Source organism: Balaenoptera borealis, assembly GCF_965194805.1.
Source record: "Balaenoptera borealis genome assembly, chromosome: 2".
NCBI classification, from domain to species: domain Eukaryota; kingdom Metazoa; phylum Chordata; class Mammalia; order Artiodactyla; family Balaenopteridae; genus Balaenoptera; species Balaenoptera borealis.
In genome coordinates this window covers 92,514,669-92,541,652 of record NC_138867.1, presented here as the reverse complement: position 1 = coordinate 92,541,652, position 26,984 = coordinate 92,514,669, and the positions used below count along the sequence as shown (strand labels likewise).

Genomic DNA, 26,984 nt, shown 5'->3' with positions numbered 1-26,984 from the left:
GGGAGCTTTGAAAAAAATAGATGAGATTCACTTGAATGAATAGGTAGCAGTGCATTTATATCTGCTTAAAGGTAACACTTGGACTGACTAGTTGTCACAACTAAAGAACAATTTTGTACGTCTGTGAAAGTCCCACATGGACGGTTGTCACTTACTAAGTTAAAGAGTCACTAACTATCCCTTCAAGACAGTACAAGAAGTAAGGCAGACCAAGCTGAAAAGTACAAGAGGGACTTCCCTGGTGGCGCAGTGGCTAAGAATCCACCTGCCAACGCAGGGGACACGGGTTCGATCCCTGGTCCAGGGAGATCCCACATGCCACGGAGCAACAAAGCCACAACTACTGAAGCCCATGACTAGAGCCCATGCTCCACAACAAGAGAAGCCACCGCAATGAGAAGCCCACACACCACAACGAAGAGTAGCCCCTGCTCGCCACAACTAGAGAAAGCCCGCGTGCAGCAACAAAGACCCAATGCAGCCAAAAATTAAAAATAAATAAATTAATTAATTAAAAAAAATAAAAAGTACAAGATTCTGGGCAATGCAAGCAAAAGTCCCTACTAAACAGTCCATGAAGACTGAAAGTGGGAAGAAATCATTCAAATACTGCATTATAGGTAACAATAAATGTGTGAACATAACTACGGATTTGCTATCCCCTACTCTTCTTTGTTCTGGTTTGTAATATTAGTCAAATTCTGTCTATAATCATGACAAATCAAAGAAAGTACACTTTTAACGAAGAATGCTACCACAAACTGGTAAAGAAAACAGTTAAGAGCATGTCATATGTATTACTTTTTTAGCAGACCATTCTAAACAGACTGTTATCTCTAGTTTTTTTTAAAAATATTTTTGCACCAAAATTTTGGTGAATTTTTCAACCATATTACCCTGAAGCATGACTTAAGAAGTAATTAACTGATGACAATGCATTTGTTAACCAAGTTAAACTCAGCATCCTGGCACTAATGCTCACAACTCTCCAACCCCTGCCCGCCAAACACTTCAGGCAAATGCAGTCAGCTGCTTAAGCCAGCAGTTGACAAAATTTACCATGAAGTAAGTTAGGTATTTTGAAATTGAGGTGCTTGCCTATGAATTTTGGGTTCAACAACAACGAAAAACAAAATTCATTAAACCCTCTGCTTGATGGGCAAACTGTATTCCTTTTCTCTTTTTTCTTTACTCTGCCATATGACTTTTTTGGTTACAATGGCAGTTACGTTCTTATCAAAATCTTTCATCGGGTAGTCTTAAAATGCATAACAAGTGCACATATGTGCCCACTTCCCCTTTCTGCACAAAGTCACACCTTGCAATATGATTTCTTTGTTTGCATTTTGATCTATGTATTTGCTTTAAAATCATTTTCATAAAGCAAAATGTTAGTATTTAAATATAAGTAAAAAACTTATTCAGTAACCACTTAGAACTACCATTCTTTGATCCAGTAATCATCAAATAAAATGTTTTGAGCACATGCTCCCAAATTGTGTATACTTATGTACCTATAAATGCAATACATATGCTATTGAACCAATATGTAATGTTCTTTTCAAAACATTTTAAAAAAGCAAAAATTAGAAAAAATAATATGTTCTTCTAGCATCCCATTATATCATGCACCCCCTGGATGTGAACATCCCACTTTGGAGACCTCTGCTCTAGTTAAGATATGAGTGACTGCTTTAGTTAGCTCTAAACTCTATTCAAACTAAGAAAGAATAACTTTTCTTCAAAAAAATGCTTATTTAAACAGTCTCAACTTAAAGGACCTTAATTAGTCCACCTGTCATATGTGTATGGCATATAGAACGATTATTCAACATGCAGATAATATATTAGTAAACAGAAAAATGAATTAATTAAACTTTACTAATTAGAAGCAAATCTTTATTGATTATTTAGCATATTACTTTATAATCACTGTCACTTCAAATATAATAGAAGAATGAGCAGCCTGAAATCTAATTATTATACACAAAACAAGTGACCCTCCAATAGTCTTTGAATGTGAATGCTGATCATGGTATGGAAATTTAACTTAAACACCCTTCAAATAAAGCTACTTCATTTTCAAAAACATGAATGATGATTGGAGCTAGCCAACATGCTACGTAGGTAAGAACTGCAACTGATACAGTTTCAACAGATGTAGAAAGAGGATGAGAATGCACTTAAAGCCTGTGCTCACTGGAAAAACTAATAATATCAGGTTGACATGTTCAAAGTAAAAGGGAGATCAAAGGTAATTCCTTGAATAAATGAAGTTTTGAGATCATTTGAACCTGAAATTCTCGTATAACTGAGGAGGAGTAGAAGTTTACCTTGACTGATCTAGGTCAGGGGTCAGCAAACCTCTGGCCAAGGGCCTAATACAGCAGTCACTTATTTTTGAACAGTCCACAACTTAAGAAGAGTTTTTACATTTTAAAATGGTTTTTAAAAATCAAAAGAATGTGATGTGAAAATTATATGAAATTGAAATTTTACTGTCATAAAGTTTTATTGGAACACAGCCATGTGCATTGGTTTCTGCGTTGTCTTAGGCTGTTTTCACTCAATCATCAGAATTGAGAGTTGCCACAGAGATCTGTAGCCCACAAAACCTAAAATAGTTACTGTCTATCCCTTTACAGGCTCTTTACCCAGTGTAGGTAACTGATCTTAATCCCCTCAATCCCACACTTCCCCTTTCTTATTCTAGTCTAGAGTGCGGGAGGGTTTCTTTTTTCTTTTTTTTTTTTAAACCAACATGGTAAGTTCTCTCTTACCCACCCCCCTCACTTATCTACATTGTGAGTTAGTGGCAAGTTCTGAGTCCCACATCTTTAGCCCAAGAGGAAGCTGCTTCTATAGCCACCTTTTTCTCTCATAATGGTTTCTTTCTCTTTATCTATAATTTTGGTTTTTGGTTGATACAAACTCAGTCATTTTTTTTACAGGCTTTCTTTGGTCTGATAATCAACTTACCCTCCCAACCTTATCTGTCATTACAATGTTCATGCTTTGTAAAGTTTGCAAAATAAAATATACACCCCGCATTCTTCTGCCAGGTATTTTTTTGCCTTTTTCTTTAGAATCTATTTTCCATCTGGAATGCTCTTCACCAAAGCTCTACCTTGTTAAAATCCTGCCAAAATTCAAGATCCACCCCTCCCAATGAAGACAGCTCAATCTTCCCAGTCAGAATTATCACTCTGTTGTAAAGACTGCTGTAACTCATTATCTCCATCTGGTATTAGGTTTATTTATTTATTTATCTCATATTAGATTGTTGGTGCCTTACAAGTAAACTATACATGTGGAGGCCAAGTAGTGTTTTATTTATCATATTCATTCATACTCTATCCCCCTCACCCTGCCCCCTGCACCATAAATTGCCTAGCTCATAGTTATTCAAAGGATCAGACCTGTAACAGAGAGGACATTAAGTGGCATGAAGACATGGAATTAAATAACAAGGAATCAAAAAATGACAATATCATTCTCTTTTCAATTATTTTCAATTGTCTGATTACATCAAGAAGAAAACCTCAATTTGTGCCACTATGGTTTTAACTTTGCTAATCTTTGCTAATCTTTGCTAATCTTTGACAATCTCTTTTTTAACAAAGAGAAAACAATTCTCAGGCTTGGAGCTTTCTGGAGGCAAGCATTTCTAGCTATGATTTAGTAAAAATGCTTTGTTCTTATTGCCTCTATTTATGGGATGAATACTGGTTTTCAATTTAATGAAAATAAGTATTCTCAGTAAATAAATTTAGGTTAACAAAAATGAGGTGATTTAAACAAAAATATTAAGCAAATTATAGCACAGATGGTATGCATATACAGCAGAAATCAACGGTAATACACAAAAATGTCAGAAACATTTGGTTGTAGCAGATAATCAATAAAGCCAAATGACTTTATTCCATCAAACTCCTTGTTAACCATCTACATAACTAAAAGAACATCATGTAAAAGACTAGCTTCAAGCTTCTGAGACAGTGGTTCTCAACAGAGGAGGGGGTGACACTTGATAATGTCTAGAGACATTTTTGGTAGTCACAATTGGTGGGGGTGGGGTGGCTGGGGGAGGATTGCTACTGGCATCTAGTGGGCAGAGGCCAGGGACACTGCTAAACATCTTACAATGCACAGGACAGCCCCACATCAAAGAATTATCTGGTCCCAAATGTCTACAGTGCCAAAGTTGAGAAACTGTTCTAAGAGAAAGAGCAAGCTTTACAGGTACTACCCTTTGCCCATCATTATAAATCATCCTCTATGCAGCACTCTGTCCTGATTTGATCTGCCACTGATAAGATTGCTGAGGAAAATCTCCCACCCAAACCTTTCATTATTTTACATCACCCACACAGCCACTGCCCTCCATTAGCAATTAGAATTTTAAAAATAGACTGCACTGAAGAGGACATGTCCTTTATATGCTAATACTATGCCATCAATATTTAGATCTAACTTCCTAATTAAACCATTGGAGTTATGAAATTTTCAGATTATCCTGCACTATCAAATAGATTTTTAAAAATAAGGCAAAGATTAATACAATTTGAGTAAAACTTTGATTCTAGCTGCTATTGACTTCATGTAAAGTTATTCTTTGGCTTGAACTATATGGTTCATTGACTCAAATAATATATTTTGCAGAATAAACCTGACCTTGAAATTTTTAAAATTCAGTATTTTTTATTAGATGTTAGCTTTAATGAAAGAGAGTCTAAAGAGAACTACTTTTTAAGCTAGCAAAAAAAAACCACTAACATAAAACAACATAACAATTAGTAGTTGAAACAGTTCGCTTGGCTACCACTCAGTACTTTATTCTCAAAAGTATTATTGCAAACACATAATCCACACAGATGTGTCTGAGGGTAAAGCATTTACAAGAAAGGTCTTTGAAGCTATTTTGTGGTTAGTGTTTTCGTTCTCTTTCTTTCTTTTTTTTTCTATTTTTTAAAGTAAAGTTCACCAGAACAACTTAGAAGCTGATAGCACCTGTGTCTTTTTTTTTTTTTTTTTCCAAATTAGGAGTTATTTTTACCCTTGCAACAGTAGTTAAACATGGAAAAATAGTGCATTCTTAAAGTAATGATCCTATCATAATCTTCACTTGACTTTAAGGCTCTTTACAATGAGAGTATTTTCAAATTTAGCATTTACTATGTATTAACTTTAGTGGTTGGCATAGCTTGGAGGCATTTCATGCTTTTAAATTCAAGTTGATTTAACTCCTAATTCTGACATGCCTGTGGTAAAATGATAGTAAAGGTGAAACTGAATCCCTTTCATTTCAGAGCCACAAAGCACTCTGCCAACAGAAAAGCAGCATTATTTTCAATACCAACAAGCTACAGAGGTGGCAGTTATCAATACTGCCAAGAAAGAAAACCAATGCTGAGTGAGATTAAGATCATGGTCACACACGTCAAAACAGGTCACCAGATTTCCCTTTCCTTGGGGTCCTTAGAACTGAGATCATCACAACAGGACCCACAGTGCCTGGCCCACTTTGTTATCATTCATTCATTCTCTTCAAAATCATTTGTTGAGCACCTGCTGAGTACTGAGCACTATGCCAGGCAATGAGCACACAAGAGTGAACCAGCCAAATCTACACACCCTGCCTTCCAGAACTTGTAGCCAGTGTTGGTGAGAAGAGCCTGTGCAGCCCCAGTTTCTGTTCTCCCAATTGCAATCCCACCTTGCTACTGGGTCAACTGCCTGAGAAAAGAATCAGGTGCACAGAGAACAAGAGAGGGACTGAACAGGTATACTTTAAATCCCTAGTGAGATAAAAAAAAAATAACAACATCATCCCCAAAAGAGCTTAAGATACCAAGTGCAGTGCGTGTGGCAGGAGATCCATAGCCAGCTGTGGGGATACGCTGGATAGGCTGTGGGGCCCTAAAGGACAGTGTGAGGGAAAGACCAAGAGCCCAAGAAGCACTGGCTAAGAATGGCTCAGGAATGGACGTGAACAAATGGAAGGAAGGGAAAAGGGAAAAGAGAGGATCCGATTCCTCCCCAGCCAGGAGCACAGGTTGGAGCCCTCCTTTCAGAAAATGCACACTTTGCTGTTTCCTTACAGGAAGCATTTGCTGACCGTTACCTGGGAACAAAGTTACGTGTTACCAAGTGGACTACAGCCCTGCTCAGGCCTCTGGATTCCTCCACTCCACAGTGAAGGTGCTCCTGGTCCAGCCTCCTGAACTGCTCAGCCAGTCCAGAATACACTCCACGCAGCAGGCCTCGTGGAGAAACCAGAGTTTTTCCAATAGTGTTTGAAAAGGGAAACCCAATAACGTTGGAAGGAAAGATAGGGGGATTTTTCTTTACAGAGCTATGCAGTCGGACACTACTGAATGTTACCAATTGGTCTGCATGGCATCTTTCGAAAGGAAGATACTCATACTCATACTTTAATCTGGCGTACACAGATTTACGGCCTAAAACAGCACTTTTCAAACTGAATCACAACCTACTAGAGGGATGTGAAATCACGTAGGTTCAACCAAGATTTTTAAGGAACTAGAATAAAATCAAACAGCACAGAATAGGAAATATTAGAGTACATTGCTGGTAATAAGAATAAACATTGTTTTATGAAGCTTTTTTTTCCATTTTATATACACATATGACTCACTATCAAAATTTGTTTCCTGAGCAAGAACACACATAGCAAGGGATCCTATATAATTATGCTTAAATTGGGTTGCTATATAAGTTTTTTTTTTTAAATTGTGAATCAAGTTGGGTGGTGGGCAGGTACTGAAAGTCATTAGCCTAAAGAAACAAAAGTGAAATGTAATGGAAATTAAAAAAAAAAGATTCCAAAAACTCAATTTCTATGCTGAAAAAGAGAGCAAACGTAAGTATTTCTCAAAATACTTTAATTCTGTGACTTTCACACTCTTATTCTCTTGTCCTAATTATCTTTCATTTGCTTCCCTGAACTTGTGTGTGTGTGGGAATACATCTGATTTTGTTACAAACATTCTTTCAATCTCATACAACAGACAGAAACAAAAGGTGAGAAATAACTGAAGACAGAACATGGGTTTGGATGCACAGGGCCAAATCATCACCACAGAGCAGCCCAGGCCAAATCCTGTCCCTCTGTTTGCCATACCACCCGGCAGCATCTGGACCAGAGGGAGGCTCCCTTCTCCCTTGGAAAAACCTTTAAAACACCAATTTCTCAAATCACTGGGCAAAGGACCAACCACTCTTTACGATATGGAGTCCTGAACAGGATCACGGCCAATTCATTTTTTTGAGTAGAATTGAATTTGCTGTAAACTTGATTTTTGTAAACTTTTAAACAAATTTTATAAACACAGCAGTATTTTCAAATGTGGTTTTTGGGAAAATAAATTAGTTTGCCTGAAACTCTTAGATAATTCCTTTCAACACCCTTCGGCCCCTGCTTCAGCCCCTGCTTCAGCTCCTACCTCACCCTCATCCTGAAAAAAGAAAGCTATCACATCTACCCTGGTCTGAATGGCTATATGTGGATTGGTGCTGTCAGTACCATCCAGGGGATTCAAGTGGTTACAGCTTTGGGAATTTTGTTCCCTGAAATCCCCAAATACATCCTCAAGCTATGTTGCCCTAATGGTCATTTGTCCAATTTTCCTGAATTCAGGAGTCACTACCTTACAACATGTAATTGTAATAGATTACTCTATAACTTAATCTATACTTGATCTGGAGGGAACTGTCTATATCCTGGAACTAACCACAATGGCGCCACACAACACTAGGGGCATTGTTCTCTTACTCTTAATAACAACTGTGTTACTAATGAATTAAATGTTTTGGCTTTAGAGTCACCACTGGCAGGCAGACTTGGCCCAAGACTGGGAGTAAAGAGAGTAAAGATTTGAAACCAATCGACTGAGCCTCAACTTTATCACTTGTGAGGAAGAAAACTTGTCACTCAGTCAATATCTACAATTATAATTCTGTTGCATTCTCTGGCTTTATAGATTCTTACTAATTATATTTGTAACAGAGTTGCTTTATGTTTTAGGTTTATTTTGTTGAAAAAAAAAACTTTGACCATGAAGTGATAAAATTTCTCAAAGTCTCAACCAAATGGAGTAAGTATGCACCTCACCAATTCTGCCATCTACAGAGAACTTACCTAATATACATGAATACTGAAAAAGAGGAAAGAAGTAACAATTTTAAATCTCTTCTCAAAATATTTTAATTCTGTGATTTTCATGGTAATCAAATGATTAGCTAGCAGAGTGAGAGTCTTAGCAATATATAATTGATTTATATTCACGCTCCAAAATTTAGTACAAAATATAACAAGCTGTTTTAAAAAGTATAATAAACTCCAAATTCCTTAGGTTTTCCCTATGAAGTCTACCATCTTGTACATATACACAATTTGTAGTTTATTTATTTTCCTACCCATTTTCCCATTCCTTACATTAAAGGAAATTTCTTGAGCTTCCTGAGGGCAAAGCTTAATCACAAAGATAACGTGTGCTGATGGTAAGTCATAGCCAATTAGGAGCATCTAAGGTAAACGTTACTCAGAAAGCAGTTAGATTTGGTGTTGAGACAGTCCCTGGAGCGCCATCAGGCACTTCCTCTACTAGGTGGCAGTTTCTAAAACTCACCAATTTTAAGTAGATTATCACTTTAATCAGAAGTTTACACTGTTCCACTGCAGCTCATCATATAATTATGTAGGCTTCAAATCTTACAGAAGGAGATATTTCATTTTCAACCTACTAGGGGATGCATACTACAGCAGATCTTCAGATGAACATTGAAAAACTTGATCAGAACAGGATGTTTATGTATGCATTATTCAATGCTCAAATATTCTGAAACATTTTAAAGCAGTGGCAACTCCTAAATTTTCATTCAGAAGTTTTGCTTTTCTTCCACACCTTCTGCACTCAGTGAGCCATTAATAGTAGTGGCAATTCGGAGGGGAAAAGTGGACCTTACACAGTCCCACTAGGTACCAACATCCAGAATCCCACACTGTAGTCTCCAATGACATAAAAAAGAAAATGGCTGTTAGCTAAACTGTTTCCAGCAAAAAAAGAATGGAAAATAAAATTGCAAAGAAACAGTAAGTACAGAAGCTTCAACTTGTTAAACGCTGAAATTACATCTTTAGATTTCCTATAATAAAGGGCCTGCTTCTAAAATGAGTGTTGAAAAGAAGTCCCTTACCTATGGATAGCAGAAAGGAGAAAAGGAGAAAGGAAGGAAGGGAAAAATATTTTTCAATGGATAAAAATATGAGAACATATGGCATCATTCACATGGCAAAACCACTACCTGTTTGGATCTTCAGAGAAGGGATGAGGAACATTTCTACAACCCCAGGGAGGTGGTTTTCTGCATACATAATTTAAACAAATCACTCCAGCACATGAAAGAAGAGCCGCAGAACTCTTCTCACTAATTACCACCCCATGTGCTGCTTTTTCTTTAAAGCCACACTAGTTCATTATTCTGCCTTCAACTCTCTTAAATGATTCATTTCCCCTTCACTCCTGAGCAGACTCTGCAGGGAAGCTAGTGTTTAAGTTTAATTTCTAGTGCCACTTGCTTTGAAGAGCTTGATGAGGGGAAAGAGAAAGAATCTAATTTAATAATTCTGTCATGATTTGGAGAGGCTCCCTCCGCCCCCCAACCCAAAAAAATAACTAGACAAACAGGACCCTCTGGCAAGATATAATCGTGAGCAAAGACACCAGTTGGGAAAGCAGGGCCCACGTGCGGTGGGAGCTGTCACGCAAGGGAAGTGGCAGCCGGTGAGGAGGAGGGAGAGTGGGAGAGAGTCGGGCTGCTGCTAGCAGCTGCACCGGCCTGGGCGCTCCCGGGGAGACCCGACTTGCACTTGCATGGTGCTGAGCTCTCTCCCAGAGCGGGTAGAAACCGAAGGGCAGGGAGGCCGGCTCCCGCATCCTCGGGAGCTGTCGCTGCGAGAGGGAGAGCCGCCCGCTGCGCGCCGCGGGCTTCCCCAGAAGCCCGAGCCCGCGCACAGGGCGCCCGGCTCCACCAGGTCCAAGGCGCCCCCCAACGCCCCAGCTCGCCACGCCGCTCCCCTCCGCCTTACCGTCCCAGCTCCGACTCCACCTCGAAGAAATCGTTCAAAGCATCCCTGTTGGAGCCGTCGATCCAGTAATCCGGGACGAGGCTCCCGGCCCCCGGGGCCACACTGGCGGTGACCGAAGAGCAGGACGAGGCGGAGCACGAGGGCACCGTGACTTTGAGCATCTTCGCGGCGGGACTCCGGAAGCCGCCGCCGCGGTCGCCACCGTTGCCGGAGCGAGAAGCCCCGCCGCCAGTCACCGCCTGCGAACGCAGGAGCGAGAGGTGGCGTCCTTCAAACACACGCACACACCCACGGCCGCCTCCCCCGGCGCCCTCAGCCGCGCTCGGGCTGCGGTTCCCTTTCTGCACGCTCTGGCAGGAGGGTGGGCGGAGAAGGGGGCGAGGAACTGGGAGACGGTGTGGAGGGAGAACCCCAGTCGCCGCTGGCGAGAGAGAGGAGGCGGAGGCACTGCAAAGGAGAGCGGTTCCCTCCCCCTTCGGTCCTTCCCTCCCCACCTCCCTCCACCGAGCCTTTCCAACCCCCCTCCCTTTTTTTCCTTTCTTCCTCTCTGGCAGTGGCTGCCGTGGAGCCGGCTAGGGCGCCTCCGGATGCTGGAGACTGGGGAAGGCACAAGGGCCAAAGCATCATCCCACGCTACCTCCCGCTGGAATCGGGTGCCTGGAAGAGACTGAGCGCACAGGGACAATCGCTCCGGGTGTTGAGCGCCCAGCGCGCTCTGGGAGCACATGGGTCCGGGTGGCCAGCAGGATGTTGAGAAAGGGACCTGGCTGTTGGCGCAACTCATCTCTCCTTGAGCGCGTCTAGGTGGCGAGCCCCTCCCACCCAGCACCAGCTAACCTGCCATCCCTTGTTCCTCCCTCTGTCAAAGCTTATACTGACAGCTGGGAAGGGTGTCCTCTGGTCGCGATCCTCCAGGGCTCCTATGCCCAGAGCCAGTGAAAGCTGGAGGAAAGGGAAGTGCCTGGGTCCACGGTGACCTGACTCACCTTTGAATGAAGTCTTCAGTTGTAATAGGTGCTGTCGTGCTGCTGTTGGCACTGCCTCCTGTGGCACTTCTGGAGCTCCTGAAAGGGCAGGTATTTGCTATGTCTAGTTGACTCCCAGCTTCTGAAGGCTAGCAACAGAAGTGACACAGAGAATTACAGGTTTGGAAGGGCCCTGTGGAAGCCAACTAGTCCAGCCCTCTGCCTTAACGCAGGACTTGTCATCATTCATGACAGAGAAGATTGCTACATTTAAAGCTCTTTCCTCTTCCCAAGAAATGTGTCCCATCACGAGCATTCTAATGTCTGCCCATCAACCTTTAGGCTATCCTTCTAAGTATTGGTTAAATCTATATCATTTATATTTCTACCCTTGAACTTTTTTTAGATTTCAGCAGAAATGAACAACAATTAGTCATTATATTCTGTAATAAATCTTTGTATATATAAAGACATTACATCATATCTCATTTCTGGCTAAATAACTTTAAGCCCTTTATTTAATCTTACTTCACAGGTATTACTTTTAGTCTTTTTTTTTTTTTTTTCTTTTCTGACTTTCCTGCAACATGCATTAAACTCTTCTCAGTGTATCCCCATTCCTGATTACACCAGTAAACACGGTCCAATAGTTTCCTCTATTACTGATTAATTTTTTACCCTTAAGAGCTTTTGTGCTATATTGGTGAACTACCAAAAACAAAGCAAAACCAAAAAAAGCAAAAACAAAACCCCCCAAATCTAACCAATTAATGACCCTTAGTTGATAGGAAATGAAAAATAAACTATATAGAAACTATTCTTCACAGGTAATTTTATGAAGATTAGCATATGATCAGTTTACAAATGGCCTAAAAATAGCAAGTACATGTAGATTCATACAAATTCAATTAATACTGAATTATATGGTGAAAGACAAAATGCTCACGACTTGTTACTTTTCAGAGAATGAATTCACTAATCTTCACGTTAGAAAACCAAGGACACAAGCAAAGCAAGCTGATGAAGCTCTTGAAAGTAAATTCTAGTTCTTACTAAATCAGTTTCCCTTGGCACTGACTGGTGGTGGGATGGGCATAAAGTAGTGGCTAGGCCACTTTTATTTACACCTTTTTGAGGTAAGTCCTGAAGTGGCAGCACTGCATGTAGATACTTGTCTGTTTTGAGCAATTCTTTTATTCACAATTCTTTTCAACTCATGAGTTGAAAGCAAGGATATTACACTGAAAGAGATGGTAAGCCTTTTTTTCTCCTGCTATTTTAGGGAACAATAGCTAGAGAAACACAATTTCATAACACAGAGGTGATAGTAGAATTGATATTTACATTCAACATTGGTTTAGTTATTTGACACCTATGCTTTTCACAACGGACTTTTGTAAAAGTGTTGTTAGCTGCAGCTTAAAAAGAGGGTATTTGGTTTCATGAATGTAGTTTATTTAAAAACTGAAGATGAAAAAATGTATTTTAAAACAGATGGAACAGGAATAGAATCTATGCAATTTATTGTCACTCATTATGAAATATCACCTAAAACGACAGAAAAGAAACAAATGCATATATCCACAAAAAGAAAGAAAGAAATAATATCAACTAAAACTTAAAATCTTGGAATGAACAAATGGTCACTCACTCAGAAGACTGGGTAGACATGAAACCCAGATTTGCAATGGGAGAAGCCAATATGAAGAAATATAATTCTTACCACAGAATTCCAGAAATGCTCAGGAATTAGAGTACCAGATCTTTCTAAAAGTGGAGTGAGGATAAGACATTGGTTCAGTGTTTTTTTATAAGAAGCTCTTAGGCCCCTACATTTCTTCTTCTATCATTCACAGCCAAAAAACACACTTCCTAAGCTCTTCAAAAAGAGAGCACATTTAATCTTTGGAAATTTTGAACAAAAAATGAAGTATGTCTTAGATCACAAGGTATAGCTACAAATGTATTAAACACAGAGGGATTCATGAAACTCTACATAATAAACAGTGAGACTTCCAGGTCCAACAGACTCCCAGGATGCTGAAAAATAGGCTTGTATCTATCACAATCTCAGCCATGCAGAAATTGGAGGATTCCTCAATGAGAAAACTAAACAACCCAAGGGGAGGGGGATCTGTGGATACTGACAATTAGGATACTGCCCCCGCCAACAAAGGAACTTGGCTTTTGTTAACACCATACAGTGAAGCCCATCATTAAACAGGATCAGGAACCCAAAGCTACTAACGAGCTATTTTATGTCTCACTCAAATATAAATGGACAAGTTTCCATCCTGGTATGGCAAAGTAGCTGGTATGACTAACTTTCCTGAATACGACAATTATAATCTCTGAACTAAGTATAAAAACACTTATTTAAATGTGCAGAAAGAACCACCAAAATCAGAAAACTGGAAATGATGCAACCCATGAAAGAAAGGAACTCTTCTGAATAAGATGCACATTTATTCAGCTTTTCGTGTGAGGACTCTGCAGGCAGCACAACTCTTAGTAGCTTGAGGTGTCAGAAAACAGAATTCAAGCCTGGCAGAGAGGATAAAAATTGAGGAGGAAATTCCAGAAAGAAGGGACCACAGTGGAAGAATCCAAAAATCTACATGTAAAATGTGCTCAAATAATAGGCTAATCTCTGAGCTACATATATGTGTGGGAAATTCTGAGGAACCCAGAAAAAAGGACAAAGCAATAACTGGAAGGATGAAAACACTGAGAAGAAATTTTAGCTGTTCTTCACCACAGGGGAGACATGGTTTGAAGTATGAGTCCCATCAAATTTAACTGTGGGTTAGAAGAAAAAAAATCTCTTCAGGAAAAAGATAATGGAATCCAGAATCTCTCCAAGGAGTCACTGACAATCCAGTCTACACACACGCATGCACAAGCACACACACACAAAGACTAGATACATGAAGTGGTAGGAAAATGTAAACCATAGTCAAAAGAAAAATCAGTCAATAGAAACCAACCCCAAGGTGACTCATAGGTCGATATTCATGGACAAATTATTTTAAACTGCTATTATAAATATGTTCAAATAATTAAAGGAAAAGACAGTCATAATTAGTGTACAGATGGGTATTCCTATCAGAGGTATGAAAATGATTCAAAAGAAGCAATTAGAAGTTTAAGAACTGAATAAGCAAACTACCTGAAATTTGGGGGAGAAAATCACTCAAAGGGTTTACAGAAGTGTGCAGATTGCAGGAGAAAGGGTGGGTGAACTTGAAAATAGAATATGGTATCCAACCTCCAAGATCATCCCCACTGATTTTCACTTCTTAGTATTCATGCTCTTCTGAGGTTACCTATCACATTAAATTAGGGTTGACTTATGTGACAAATAGAATATGGTGGAAATGAAGGTGTGTGATTTCCAAGGTCATAAAAGCATTGCAGATTCTGCCCTGATCTCTTGGATTGCTTATTCTGATGGAAGCCATGACATGAGGATACTCAAGCAGCTCCGTGGAGATGCTGATGGGGAGAAGAACCAGCTTGCATGAGAGTAAGCCACAACTGAAGTAGATTCCCCAACCCCAATCAAGCCTTCAAATGACTGCATCCCCAGCCAACATTGGACTGTAACTTCATGAGAGACCTCAGCTGAAACCACCCAACAATTCAGAATTTCAGATGATTCAGAATTCTGAATTCTGAATTCATAGAAACTGTGAGAGCTAAATGATTATTGCTGCTATAAGTCACTGAATTTTGGAGTAATTTGTTATGAATCAATAGAGAACTAATAAAAACAGAAATTATCCAATCTAGAGAACAAAAAGAAAAAATATTTTTTAAAAAATGAGCAATTCTCAGTGAATTTTTGGACAATATCAATATATCTTACATGTAACTGAATTTCCAGGAGGAAAGGTGAAAGATTCGGGCAGAAAATTTATTTGAAAAAATAATAGTTGAAATGTTCTCAAATTAGGTAAATGACATCAACTTACAGATTCAAGAATCACAGAAACCCAAACAGAATAAATAGAAATAAAATCACACATAGGTCCATCTAAGTCAAATGCTCCCAACAATAGATTTCTTAAAAAGTTCTGAAAGCATCCCCTTCTGAGAGAGAGGAAGAGGGGGGAGGGGGAATATATTATATATAAAGGAAAGTAATACAAATGACAGATGATGCCTCATCAAAAATACTGTAGGACAAAAAACAATGGAATTATATCTCTAAAGTTTTTTAACTTTGAAGATATTTAACTACTGAAAGAAAGAAAAAAAAAAACCAGTAGATCCAGAATTCCATACCAAAGGAATATTTTTAGGGTGAAGGGAAATAAACAAGATGGAAATTCAGACATACCAAAAAAAAAAAAAAAAAAAAAGACAGCAAAAATGGGATATATGGGTAAATAAAAAAGGCTGTATTTCATATTCTTCTCTTATTTAGAAGACAACTCATGGTTTAAGGCAAAAATTATAACACTGAATTTTGTGGTTTATAATATATGTAGAGGTAAAATACAAAATACTACATATAATTCCTTCTAAATAATATCCAAGAAAAGGCAAAATGAAGTGACAGAATGCAGACTGGTGGTTCTCAGGGGCTAAGGAAGGGTAGAGGATTGACTGAATATGGGTTTGGGGGGATTTGGGTGGTCACAGAAAGTTCTGCATCTTGAGTTTGATGGTTGTTACATGATTTCATGCATTTGTCAAAACTCTTCAATTATACTTTTAAAAATAATGGATTTTATTGTATGCAAATTGTATCTCAATAAAGCCAAATAAAAACTGTAACAGTAGCACCAGCAATTCTTTTAGGTAAAATTAAAAGTCCATAAATATTGAAAAGGAAGACATTAAACTGTTCCCATTTATAAATGACTCGATTTTTACATAGAAAATCCTAGGATTTGACTTAGGTTCCTAATATTAATAAGTGAATTTGGCAAGGTCACAGGGTACAAGGTCAAAATAAAATAATCAACTATATTTCTACATGCTGCAGGAAACAACTGGAAATGCAATAAAAATAGTTCATTCACAACAGGGGTCCTCAACCCACGGGCTGCAGACTGGTATCGGTCCGTGGCCTGTGAGGAACCAGGATGCACAGCAGGAGGTGAGAGGTGAACGAGTGAGCAAAGCTTCATCTGCCACTCCCCACCACTCGCATTACCACCTGAACCATCCCCCCCCACCCCCATCCGTGGAAAAATTGTCTTCCATGAAACTGGTCCCTGGTGTCAAAAAGGTTGGGGACCACTGATTTACAATATAATAAAACAAGCATAAAATATTAGGAATCGATTCAACAGAAGGTATTCAAATCTTTTACAGTGAAAACCATCATATATTGCTAAGAGAAATAAATGGAAAGATATACCATGTTCATTGATTGAAGTTTCAATATTGTTAACAAATCGATTTTCCCCTAATTGAGATGTGGACTAATGCTAGTAGGCTTTGTTTGGAGAAATGGAAAAGTTTATTCTAAAATGTGTAAAGAAATATAAAATACCTGGAATATAAAAACAATCCTAAAAAAGAACAAAGTTGGAGGTCTCATTATATCTGATTTCAAAATTTACAATAAAGCTACAGAAATAAAGACAGTGTGGCATTGGTGTAAGGAAAGAAAGAATAGGTCAATGGAAAAGAATAGAGTTTAGAAGTAAAATGATACACGTGGTCAATTAATCTTTGAAAAAAGTAACAAAGCAATTTAATGGGCAAACAAAAGTCTTTTCAATAAATAGTACTAGAACAATTGGATATATAGGTAAAAATGAACCTCAAAATTTTCCTTGTACCACAAACAAAAATTAATTTAAGACGGATCATAAACCTATGCATATAAGCTAAAACTACAGTAATACGTTTAAAATTAAAGACTAAATCATATCTTCAGGAACTTACAGTAGATAAAAATGTCTTAGGACAAAGTGAGCTCTAAACATAAAAAAATTAAAAATTGGAATTTATCGAATTTTAAAACTTAAGTACAGCAAGAGACACAGTTAAGAAAGTAGAAACACAAGACACAAACTGGGAGTAAATATTTTCAATAGAAATATCTGACAAAGAATATGTAACTAGAATACATGAAGAATTCTTAGAAATCAATTTAAAAAACTAAAAAAAGATTTCTGGTTTCTGCTCAGGATGTAGAGCACTACAAAAAACATTGCTTTAACCCTTATAATACAACAATTAAAAGCCAAAATGCAAAGTCAAGATTTCCTTGAACGCTTCAGAGAACTGGGGTCACAGGACAACCAAGTAGTCTAAAATCTAAGGAGAGACGAGTGTTCACAAGGAAAGATGACAGTTGCTTACCTGCAGCAAACACAGCCACATACCAATAAGAATTTGATATGAAGACTAACAAATTGGGGGATATTGAATGTGGGTTAACAAAAGAATGTGAGCCTGGGAGCCACATATAGAGGAAGAGTTCGCACCTTCTTGCAGGTTTTTCTCCACAAACTCTACTGGGCACACAACAAAAGATGGTTGAAAGTCCTGAAAAAGCATGCTTGATAGTGCAAACCTGGAGAAGGAGAACAGTAGCTACTGTGCCTACAACAAACAGTGTCACTGGCATAAGCCCACAGCAGATGGGGAAAGGGAACAGGAAAAATCCCTCTACGCTAAAGAGAAAGGCAGGAATATGTCCCGAAAACAGAACTACAAATGGTGGAAAGGAAAGAGCTCTAAATAGGTCACATCCCCAAGATCCAGGGACACAGGGCCTACCTAAGACTAAAGATTTTTTAAAAAATTTTTATTGGAGTATAGTTGATTTACAATGTTGTGTTATTTTCTGCTGTACAGCAAAGTGAATCAGTTATACATATACATATATCCACTCTTTTTTAGATTCTTTTCCCATATAGGTCATTAGAGTATTGAGTAGAGTTCCCTGTGCTACACAGTAGGTCCTAATTAGTTACCTATTTTATATATAGTAGTGTGTATATGTCAATCCTAATCTCCCAATTTATCCCTCCCTGCCTTTCCCCCTGGTAACCATAAGATTGTTTTCTACATCTGTGACTCTATTTCTGTCTTGTAGATAAATTCATTTGTACCATTTTTTAGATCCCACATATAAGCAATATCATATGATATTTGTCCTTCTCAGTATGACAATCTCTAAGTCCATCCATGTTGCTGCAAACGGCATTATTTTGTTTTTTTTATGCCTGAGAAGTATATGTACCACATCTTCTTTATCCATTCCTCTGTCGATGGACATTTAGGTTGCTTCCATGTCCTGGCTATTGTAAATAGTGCTGAACTGAACATATGGGTGCATGTATCTTTTCGAATTATGGTTTTCTCTGGGTATATGCCCAGGAGTGGGATTGCAGGACCATACGGTAGCTCTATTTTTAGTTTTTTAAGGAACCTCCATACTGTTCTCCATAGTGGCTGTACCAATTTACATTCCCACCAACTGTGTAGAAGAGCTCCCTTTTCTCCACACCCTCTCCAGCATTCATTGTTTGTAGATTTTTTTGATGATGTCTATTCTGACCAGTGTGAGTTTTGATTTGCAGTTTTGATTTGCATTTCTCTAATAATTAGTGATGTTGAGCATCTTTTCATGTGCTTTTTGGCCATCTGCATGTCTTCTTTGGAGAAATGTCTATTTAGATCTTCCACCCATTTTTTGATTAGGTTGTTCATTTTTTTGTTATTAAGCTGCATGAGCTATTTGTATATTTTGGAGATTTTTCTTCTTCTATCTGCTAATATGGGTGAAATATATGGTTTATTTTAGAATAAACCCAACTGTGTCATGATATAGTATAATTTTTATGTACTGCTTAATTAAAAAAAAATTAGCTCATGAGTAATACTGGCCTTAAAATTTTTTCCCTATAATATAAACCAGCTTATCCTGGCCTCAAAAGAGAAAGAGATAGAGGAAGAAAAATCATGTGGCCATCTCATTAGATGCAGAAAAAAATGATAAAAGTCAAGTCTGTTAATTATAAAAACCAAGAAGATATTTTAAAAAACTAAGATAGAATCTGCAGCAAAAAATCATAATGGTGAAATGCTGAGAAATTTCCTTCTGAGATCAGAAATGGTGAAAGCATGCTCTCTACCACCACTCCTACTTTTACTCAGTATTGTACAGGAGGTCTTAACCAATGTAATAAGGCAAGATTAAAAAAAAAAAACCTAAAAGGAGTAAGTATTGAAAAGAATCTGTCATTATTTACAGATGATAAAATTGCTTATGTTGAAAATCCAAAATAATCTATAAATGAATTCTTAGAAGTAATGAGTTTATAGTCACTGAATACAAAGGCAGTGTGCCAAATTCAATTCAAAAATTGTATTTCTATATAATGGCAACAAACAACTAGAAAAGAAAAACAAATTAAACTTTACTACTCAGCAATAAAAAGAATAAACTACTAAAATACACAGAAACATGGATGAGCCTCAAAAACACTAAGCTGAATAAAAGAAGTCAGACCTCCAAGAGTATATATTGTATGATTTCATTTATTTGGAATTCTGGAAGAAAAAAGTAAAGGTAAATGACCCACATCAAGATATATCTTGGTGCCATTTAAGAACACTGAAGTTTCTGGAAAGAAGAACCCGGTTACCTACAAAGAAACAAGTCAGAATTTCATCACACTTCTCATCAGTAACACTGGATGCTAGAAGACAATGAAGCAACCACTTCAAAGCTCAAGGGAAAAACTGATTTTGAACCTATATGTTATGCCCAAGCAACTACCATTTCAAATAAATCAAAATAACATTTTCAAACATTAAGGGACTAGGAAAATGTATCACCCTTTCAATTCTCTCAGATATAATCACCATAGTATTAACTGCAGTAAAACCTTTAATATGTGCAAGAAAGTGAGTGATATAGAATATGAGTGCTAACTGAAGAAAAAACTAAAGTTTTAAAAATTATTAGTGCACAATATAATAATGTGGATTAGTATAATATATTATTCTACAGAGGCAGCAGAGGAGAGAGGCTAGGATCAGAAAACACATAAAAGTAGATTACTAATCCCATCCCTTCCAGGCAAATTAGAGATATTCTGATTAAATATAGACATTGATAGAAAGTTATAAGGTTAAGTATACATTCAAAAATGTAAGGATAACAGTGAGAAGAATAAAAAGTGTTTATAGCTTTCAAACAACAAGGTGGGGAGAGGAAATAGGACAAAGAAAGTCTGATAGACAAAAGGCAGAGGGGTAAAAAAAAACAAAACAGTATTACAAAATATTTTAAATGGCACTATAGTGGATGTTGTAGTGTACTGTCAAGGATGCCTCACTCAAGTTAGCCCCCTCCCTGCTCCCCGGGGGCAGCTTGCATCCAATTACTCATCTTAGACTTCTTGCCTCAATTCAGGACAACTCTAAAGGCCCATCCCATCTCCAGAGTCCCTGTGGGATTGGCTGAAACCTCTGGGAGAAATGTACCACAGTTCAACCTCTCCTTCTGCCCAATCCTTCCCTTACTCCCTTGCAGGCATTGTTCCTGATTGCTCCCCAATAAACTTTGTGCGTACACACCTTTTGTCTTCTCTATCTCAACAAATGTTTCTAAGGGGACTTGATTTCAGACAGTTGGTGACAAGTGGTCCAAGGAAGCAGACTTTAAGGATGGAATTTTGGAGCCAAATCACTCACCAGCTGGCTAACAATAAAGACTCCATTATTGGTAGTGAATGGAGTATGGTAGCTCCTGCCATACCATGGCACCATATTATGATTACAAATTGTTTCATTTTGGCCAGATCCATGGGGAAAGAAAAGGGGATGTATGACATTTACATGTAGGATACAGTAAAACTGGGACCATGTTAGGAAACTAGCTACCACAGAGTATAGTTGCTAAAATTTCACTAGTGATGAACTGAGGTTGGATCACAGTAGGAGGAAAAACATTGATGGGTGCAATGTCTCAAATCTTTGAAAGGTTTGGGGGAAATCATAATTATAACAACAATGAAATCAGATGGATTTTGTTGAGTGCAACCAGCCACTGGAAAAAAGAAAATAAAAGGCCAAGGATGATTAATCACCAGTTTAAGGCAAAGTGAAAAAGCTGGTGGGTCTCCTTGGTAGCTTTTGAAGAGACTCTCGCCTCTGCAGCAGGACAGCGGAAAGAGCTGTGAATCAAGACTTGATTATAAAGATATCTAGTTGCATTAAAAAAAGTGAATTCTCAATCCTGGAAAGCCTGCTATACCAAGGTAGCGCCTTTGGTAGAAGGAATGGGACCCCCAAGTCTTGGGATGGAACTATCTTGGTTGATGCACTGGAGAAACTTGAAACCCCAGATTTCCCTGAACCATCTGGGCCTGTAGAAGTGGCGCACCTCTCATATTAAAGGCTGTAACACCTCCATTGCTTGGAGATGATACTGAGGCTTCAGTCTTGCAAGACAGTACCCATCCCACTCAGAATCTTTCCTCCCACCATCCTTCTTAGTCTAGAGGCCAATAACTAGGGTCAAGTCACAACACAATGTAACACACCAGGGAAGTGGGGCATGCTATGCAAGGAAAGGGATTAAACTCTGAAGGAGATACAGGACCTAGCCAACATGTACTGGCATGAATTTGGATCCTGAGGTTCCTGAATCAAGGGAGTCAGAAAATAAAATTACAAAAGGGAGATTTTATAAGGCATGGGAACTGCTCCCTTGATGCTGGATTGAAGCCCTCAAATAAAAATCTCTGCCCACATAGAAAAATCTTCATTATTCAAAAAAGAAATCACGGGCTTCCCTGGTGGCGCAGTGGTTGAGAATCTGCCTGCCAATGCAGGGGACACGGGTTCGAGCCCTGGTCTGGGAAGATCCCACATGCCGCGGAGCAACTAGTCCCGTGAGCCACAATTACTGAGCCTGCGCGTCTTGTGCTCCGCAACAAGAGAGGCCGCGATAATGAGAGGCCCGCGCACCGCGATGAAGAGTGGCCCCCACTTGCCACAACTAGAGAAAGCCCTCGCACAGAAACGAAGACCCAACACAGCCATAAATAAATAAATAAATAAAATAAATAAACCCAAAGTTTAAAAAAAAAAAAAAAAGAAATCACACAGGACAAATTTTCTTACCAAATTGCAGTAGAATTAGAAACTAACAACAAAAAGTAGCAAAAGAAATCATGCATTTGGAAAATTTTTAAATGCCCTTCAGATAAAACTAAAATTCAAATTATAAATTATAATTTATATCCTTTATAATGAATGAAAGTGAAAGCACTAATTACAATAATATGTGGAATATAGTCAACATAGTACTGAGAAATATTCATAATTTTAAATGTATGTATTAGTAAACAAAGTTTGAAAATAAGTGAGTTAAGACTAGCTAACTGGTACGCTGAACTAGCAGAAATTGATAGGATGCAAACATAATGCAAATTCATTTTCAAATTCATTTCACTATCTTTTAAAATCCATTCTATAGTCTCTTTCTTCCCCTCTCCTTGGATAAAATATTGAGAAACGGTCATAGCTTTTCTGATCACTCTTAAAGGGTAATAAAAAAATCCTCCAGTCACCTTTAGTAACGGTTTTGGTCTTATTTAGATAACTAAAATGCCCATTTTAGTGAAATAGTCTACATTGGGGTTTTATTTATGTTTCACTTCTCCCTTTCCCAACTCAGGTTCATTCCAGGCTGGGACTCAGCGGGGAGCGGGGAAGGCATTGCGTGGAGACTCCTGTCCTTGCTTTGTCAGCTCCTCCTCACCCACTCCCACACTTTCAGCTATGACATTAGGACCCTCCAGAGTTGGATTGGGCAGAGTCAGAGATGGGATAAGGAGGTAAGGAGTAAGAAAAGTCTAACTTGATAGGGTAATGGGGGTTTTGATGTGGTGATATGCTCTCTGGGTTTGCTGAATCTTCATTGCTGACTTCACGAGGGTATTTTTGTGGACTTTCTAGAGATTTCTTCACTAGAAACATCGAATTGTAGCTCCCTAGATGTGGGCAGAGCTCTGTCTCTGGCCTGGCCACTTAAGATTTTCCCCTCAGGTTCAGTATCTAAGGTGACCTCTTTCTGGTCTGTTCAAAGCCAGATGGCTCTCCTTTTTATGATTCATGTCTGGTCTAGGGAAACACATGCCTCTGCTCAGCTGGCAGTGGAGAAGGCACCCCTCTTTGCTCTTTCTCAGGCAGACAGCTCCAGCCACATACTTTCTGCCTTTCATTTTCTCACAAACTGTCTCTTTGCTCCCTCAAACAGTAAGGGCAAAGAAAGACGGCAGGGATACGAAATCCTACAAGAAAGACTCTTTGAATCCATCTAATTTGTCTTGAGGTCAGGGGGAACATCCCTCCACCCACTCACCCCACACACTGAGGAGGGGAAGTATGGATGGAAAATGCCACCAAGCAACAACAGTTCCTCAAAATATCTGCTCTTCCCTGGCTCTCCTACCTCAATCCTTCTATGTCCTCAAGTTGGGTGCGGGACCAAGGGTCACAAAACTGCTTTTCAGCTACCTCTTCTGTCAGTTGTACATCGATGAACTAGACTGTCATTTTGAAATGTAGGGGGTCCTTGTCACCTATTATTTTGGCTTTTGGGTTTCAGACAAAACCGAGACAGCAAATATCTGATTACTCATCCTGCCACACACATAAACTTAAGGAACCAGAAAAGATTGACAAAATAGAACAAAAGCAAGTTAAAGAAAAGAATTAATAAAAGCAGAAACTGATTAAATAAAATGAACATTAAGCACAATCAGTAAAAGCAAAACTTTGTTCTTGGAAAATCCCATTAAATTGAACTTCTGGTAATTATAAGGAAAAAAATTAGGAAAGACACAGGTAAAGAATATTACAGATGGAAAGGGAATATAAAATTACATTAAACAAGGTAAGAATTATAAGAAAGTATTATAGTTATCCTTATGCCAAAAATTTAGAAAAGTAGGTGAAGTGTATCACTTCATAGAAAAGTGTATGTTATTATAATTAATTCAAGAAGTGTAGAAGTAGAAATAGAAGTTTTATTAGCAAAGAAATGACCAAGGAAATTAAAATCTACTTTTTTTAAAAAAATTTTATTTATTTATGGCTGTGTTGGGTCTTCGTTTCTGTGCGAGGGCTTTCTCTAGTTGCGGCAAGCGGGGGCCACTTTTCATCGCGGTTCGTGGGCCTCTCACTATCGCGGCCTCTCTTGTTGCGGAGTACAGGCTCCAGACGCGCAGGCTCAGTAGTTATGGCTCACGTGCCTAGTTGCTCCGCGGCATGTGGGATCTTCCCAGACCAGGGCTCGAACCCGTGTCCCCTGCATTGGCAGGCAGATTCTCAACCACTGCGCCACCAGGGAAGCCCCAAAATCTACTCTTTAAAAGATCTTAGGTCCAGGAGATTTCATAGAAGGATTCTACCAAACTTCAAATAGCAGATTATTTTCCACATTATATATAAACTGTCTCAGAGTACAGATTTTTAAAAAAGTTTGGTAAATCATTCTATGAGAATAGCAAAACTCTACTATCGACAAAGGACAAAAAGTATACAAAGAGAGAAATATAACCTAATTTCTTCTCATGAGCATGAATATTACAATCTTAAAGTAAATGCAGCTGCCCCTTGAACAATGCTGGGGGTTAGGGGTGTCAACTCTTTGCACAGCTGAAAATCCACGCATAGCTTATAGTCCGCCCTCCCACATATACACATAGGAAGTTCCTCTGAATCCAAGGTTCCGAATCCTTGGATTCAACGAACCTCAGATCATATAGTACTGTAATATATACTATTTAAATAATCCATGTATAAGTGGACCTGTGCAGTTCAAACCCATGTTATTCAAGGGTCAACTATATTAACATTCTAAACCCAGCAGAAATTAAAGGATACCATAATCAAGTAAAAGTTATTTCTGTGTTGATATTTGCAAAAATCATAGAAAATTTGCTTCTCTGGGTACACACACACACACACATACACACACACACACACACAAACACACAATAAATAAAGAGGCAGAAATTTCAGTACATTAAGAAATTTAGGAAATAGAGTATTTTCCATTGACCACTGATTGTATAGCCAATACAATATTACACAATATTCAGATATTTTCACACTGGTTTCAGGCTTTTGTTGATGAGAAACTGTTTCTTTTTTTCATGTATCTGAACTAATACTAACCCCTTTTTTTCCCCACTTCATGTGAGGCAGATAGATCTGTATCTAATCTCTCCTAGTGCAGCTGTGATCAGCAGTGACCCTAACCAGTTATAACTCTATTACCTTACTCACACTGGTTAAATGGTCAAGTTCTTCTCTGTTCTTTGGTAGGATAAGGAGAGGAAAAAATCTTGAAATGTCCACGTATAAAGAAGTGTCTAAGCGAGGGTTTCTTTGCTTAAATATTATTCCTGGTTAAATATTAGAAAATAAGTGTATATATCATTATTAGCAAACTAAGGAAAAAATCTATTTGATTATTTTCAATGTTCTTTAATGACTTAAAAAATTAGCAAGCATAAACTAAAGAAGAAATATCCTCAATCTAATAAGGGGTGCTTATATGAAATCTACAGAAAATATCATAGTTCATGGCAAAATATGAGAAGCATGACTACAGACACAAGAAAAGGATATCTTCTATAGCAATCCTCAGTGTAATGAACACATGGAGAGAAAGAAATAGGAGGCATCAATATGAGAAACGCAGAGATAAAGTTAGCGCATTTCCTCTTATGAGCACTATCCAGCGAGGAAAATAGATCTTATTAAATATAAGATACCTAGAAAATACCCTTCATTTTGAAATGTAGGAGTCCTTGTCACCTTATATTTTGCTTTTGGCCCTTGGGTTTCAGACAAAACCAAGACAGCAAATATCTGATTTACTATCTATTTTCTCTGAAGATGCCACAGAAGAGACAAATATATCTGAAAAAGACTATCAATGAGACAGGACTTCTAAATATGTATGAATACATACTATGAGGCCTATACTAATTAAGCCTAGAGAGTTTAGGAATAGGGAAATAAAGTTGAATTGGGTACATAAGCAGACTCACATATATGTAAGACTTTATTATTTGCCTGCCCTTTTAATCAGTGGGAAAAGATTGTGTGTTTATTAAATTGTAGGAAAGTAGCTCTCGTATAAAAAAAGTGAAGCAAGATACTATGCCTCATATTATTTACTAAAACAAATTCCATGTGGCTTAAAGCACCAAAAGTTAAGCAAGAATATAAATGTGTTAGAGGAAAATACAGAATACTTTTAAAGCCTTGGGGTACCAAAGGTTTTCTCAAGTGAGACCCCCAACCCAGAAACCATCAAGTATATGTGACAGATTTCTCCTAAAAAATTTAAAGCTTCTGTGTAAGGGGAGAGAAACATAAACAAGTGGCAGAGATAAATTACTGCAACACATTTAGCAGACAAGGTATTAATAACCAGAATGTATAAAGACTGCTATAAGTAATTTAGGAAAAGGCAAACAATACTAAAATGAGTAAAGGATGCCAGATGGCAATTCTCACAAAGAGAAACAAAATGGCCAGTAAACATAGAGGATAGTCATTCTCACTGGTAACTCTGTGTGTGTGTGTGTGTGTGTGTGTGTGTGTGTGTGTGTGTTTTCACTTATCAGATGGCATAAACTGTCAAATTTGGGAAAGGTATAGGGAACCTGGTACATTTGTATGCAGTAGATAGAAGTCTTTTGGGAAGGCAACTAGGAAGTATATATTTTGAATCTTAAATTCCTTTGGGCTAGCAGTTCTGCTTTTAGCAATACATTTTCAAGAAATACTTTCTCAAGTGCACAGTGATATATTCAAGGCTATTCATAACTTTACTGTATATATCAGTGTAAAACTGGAAACACTGAAATGTCCATCAATAGAGAAGTTGTCAGTGGAACTTT

The 26,984-nt window shown here is 38.2% G+C and overlaps 1 protein-coding gene across 6 annotated transcripts in view; it reads right to left on the bottom strand.

The window, feature by feature from the left end:
• CAMK4 (calcium/calmodulin dependent protein kinase IV) overlaps window positions 1–26,671 on the bottom strand; it is a 243,484-nt gene extending 216,813 nt beyond the window's left edge. For 4 of the 6 annotated variants that reach the window (XR_014239587.1, XM_082377466.1, XM_082377465.1 and 1 more), the window contains exons 1-2: window positions 10,749–26,671; window positions 10,112–10,350 (exon numbers count right to left, since the gene is read on the bottom strand). Coding sequence is in view for 5 of the 6 variants with exons in the window: in XM_082377466.1 (XP_082233592.1) it covers window positions 10,112–10,350; window positions 10,749–10,895 (386 nt within the window). In the remaining variant the exon portion in view is untranslated. The remainder of the gene's footprint in view (window positions 1–10,111; window positions 10,351–10,748) is intronic. The other 2 variants (XM_082377464.1, XM_082377467.1) reach the window with 2 other exon arrangements.
• Window positions 26,672–26,984: the final 313 nt, after the last annotated feature.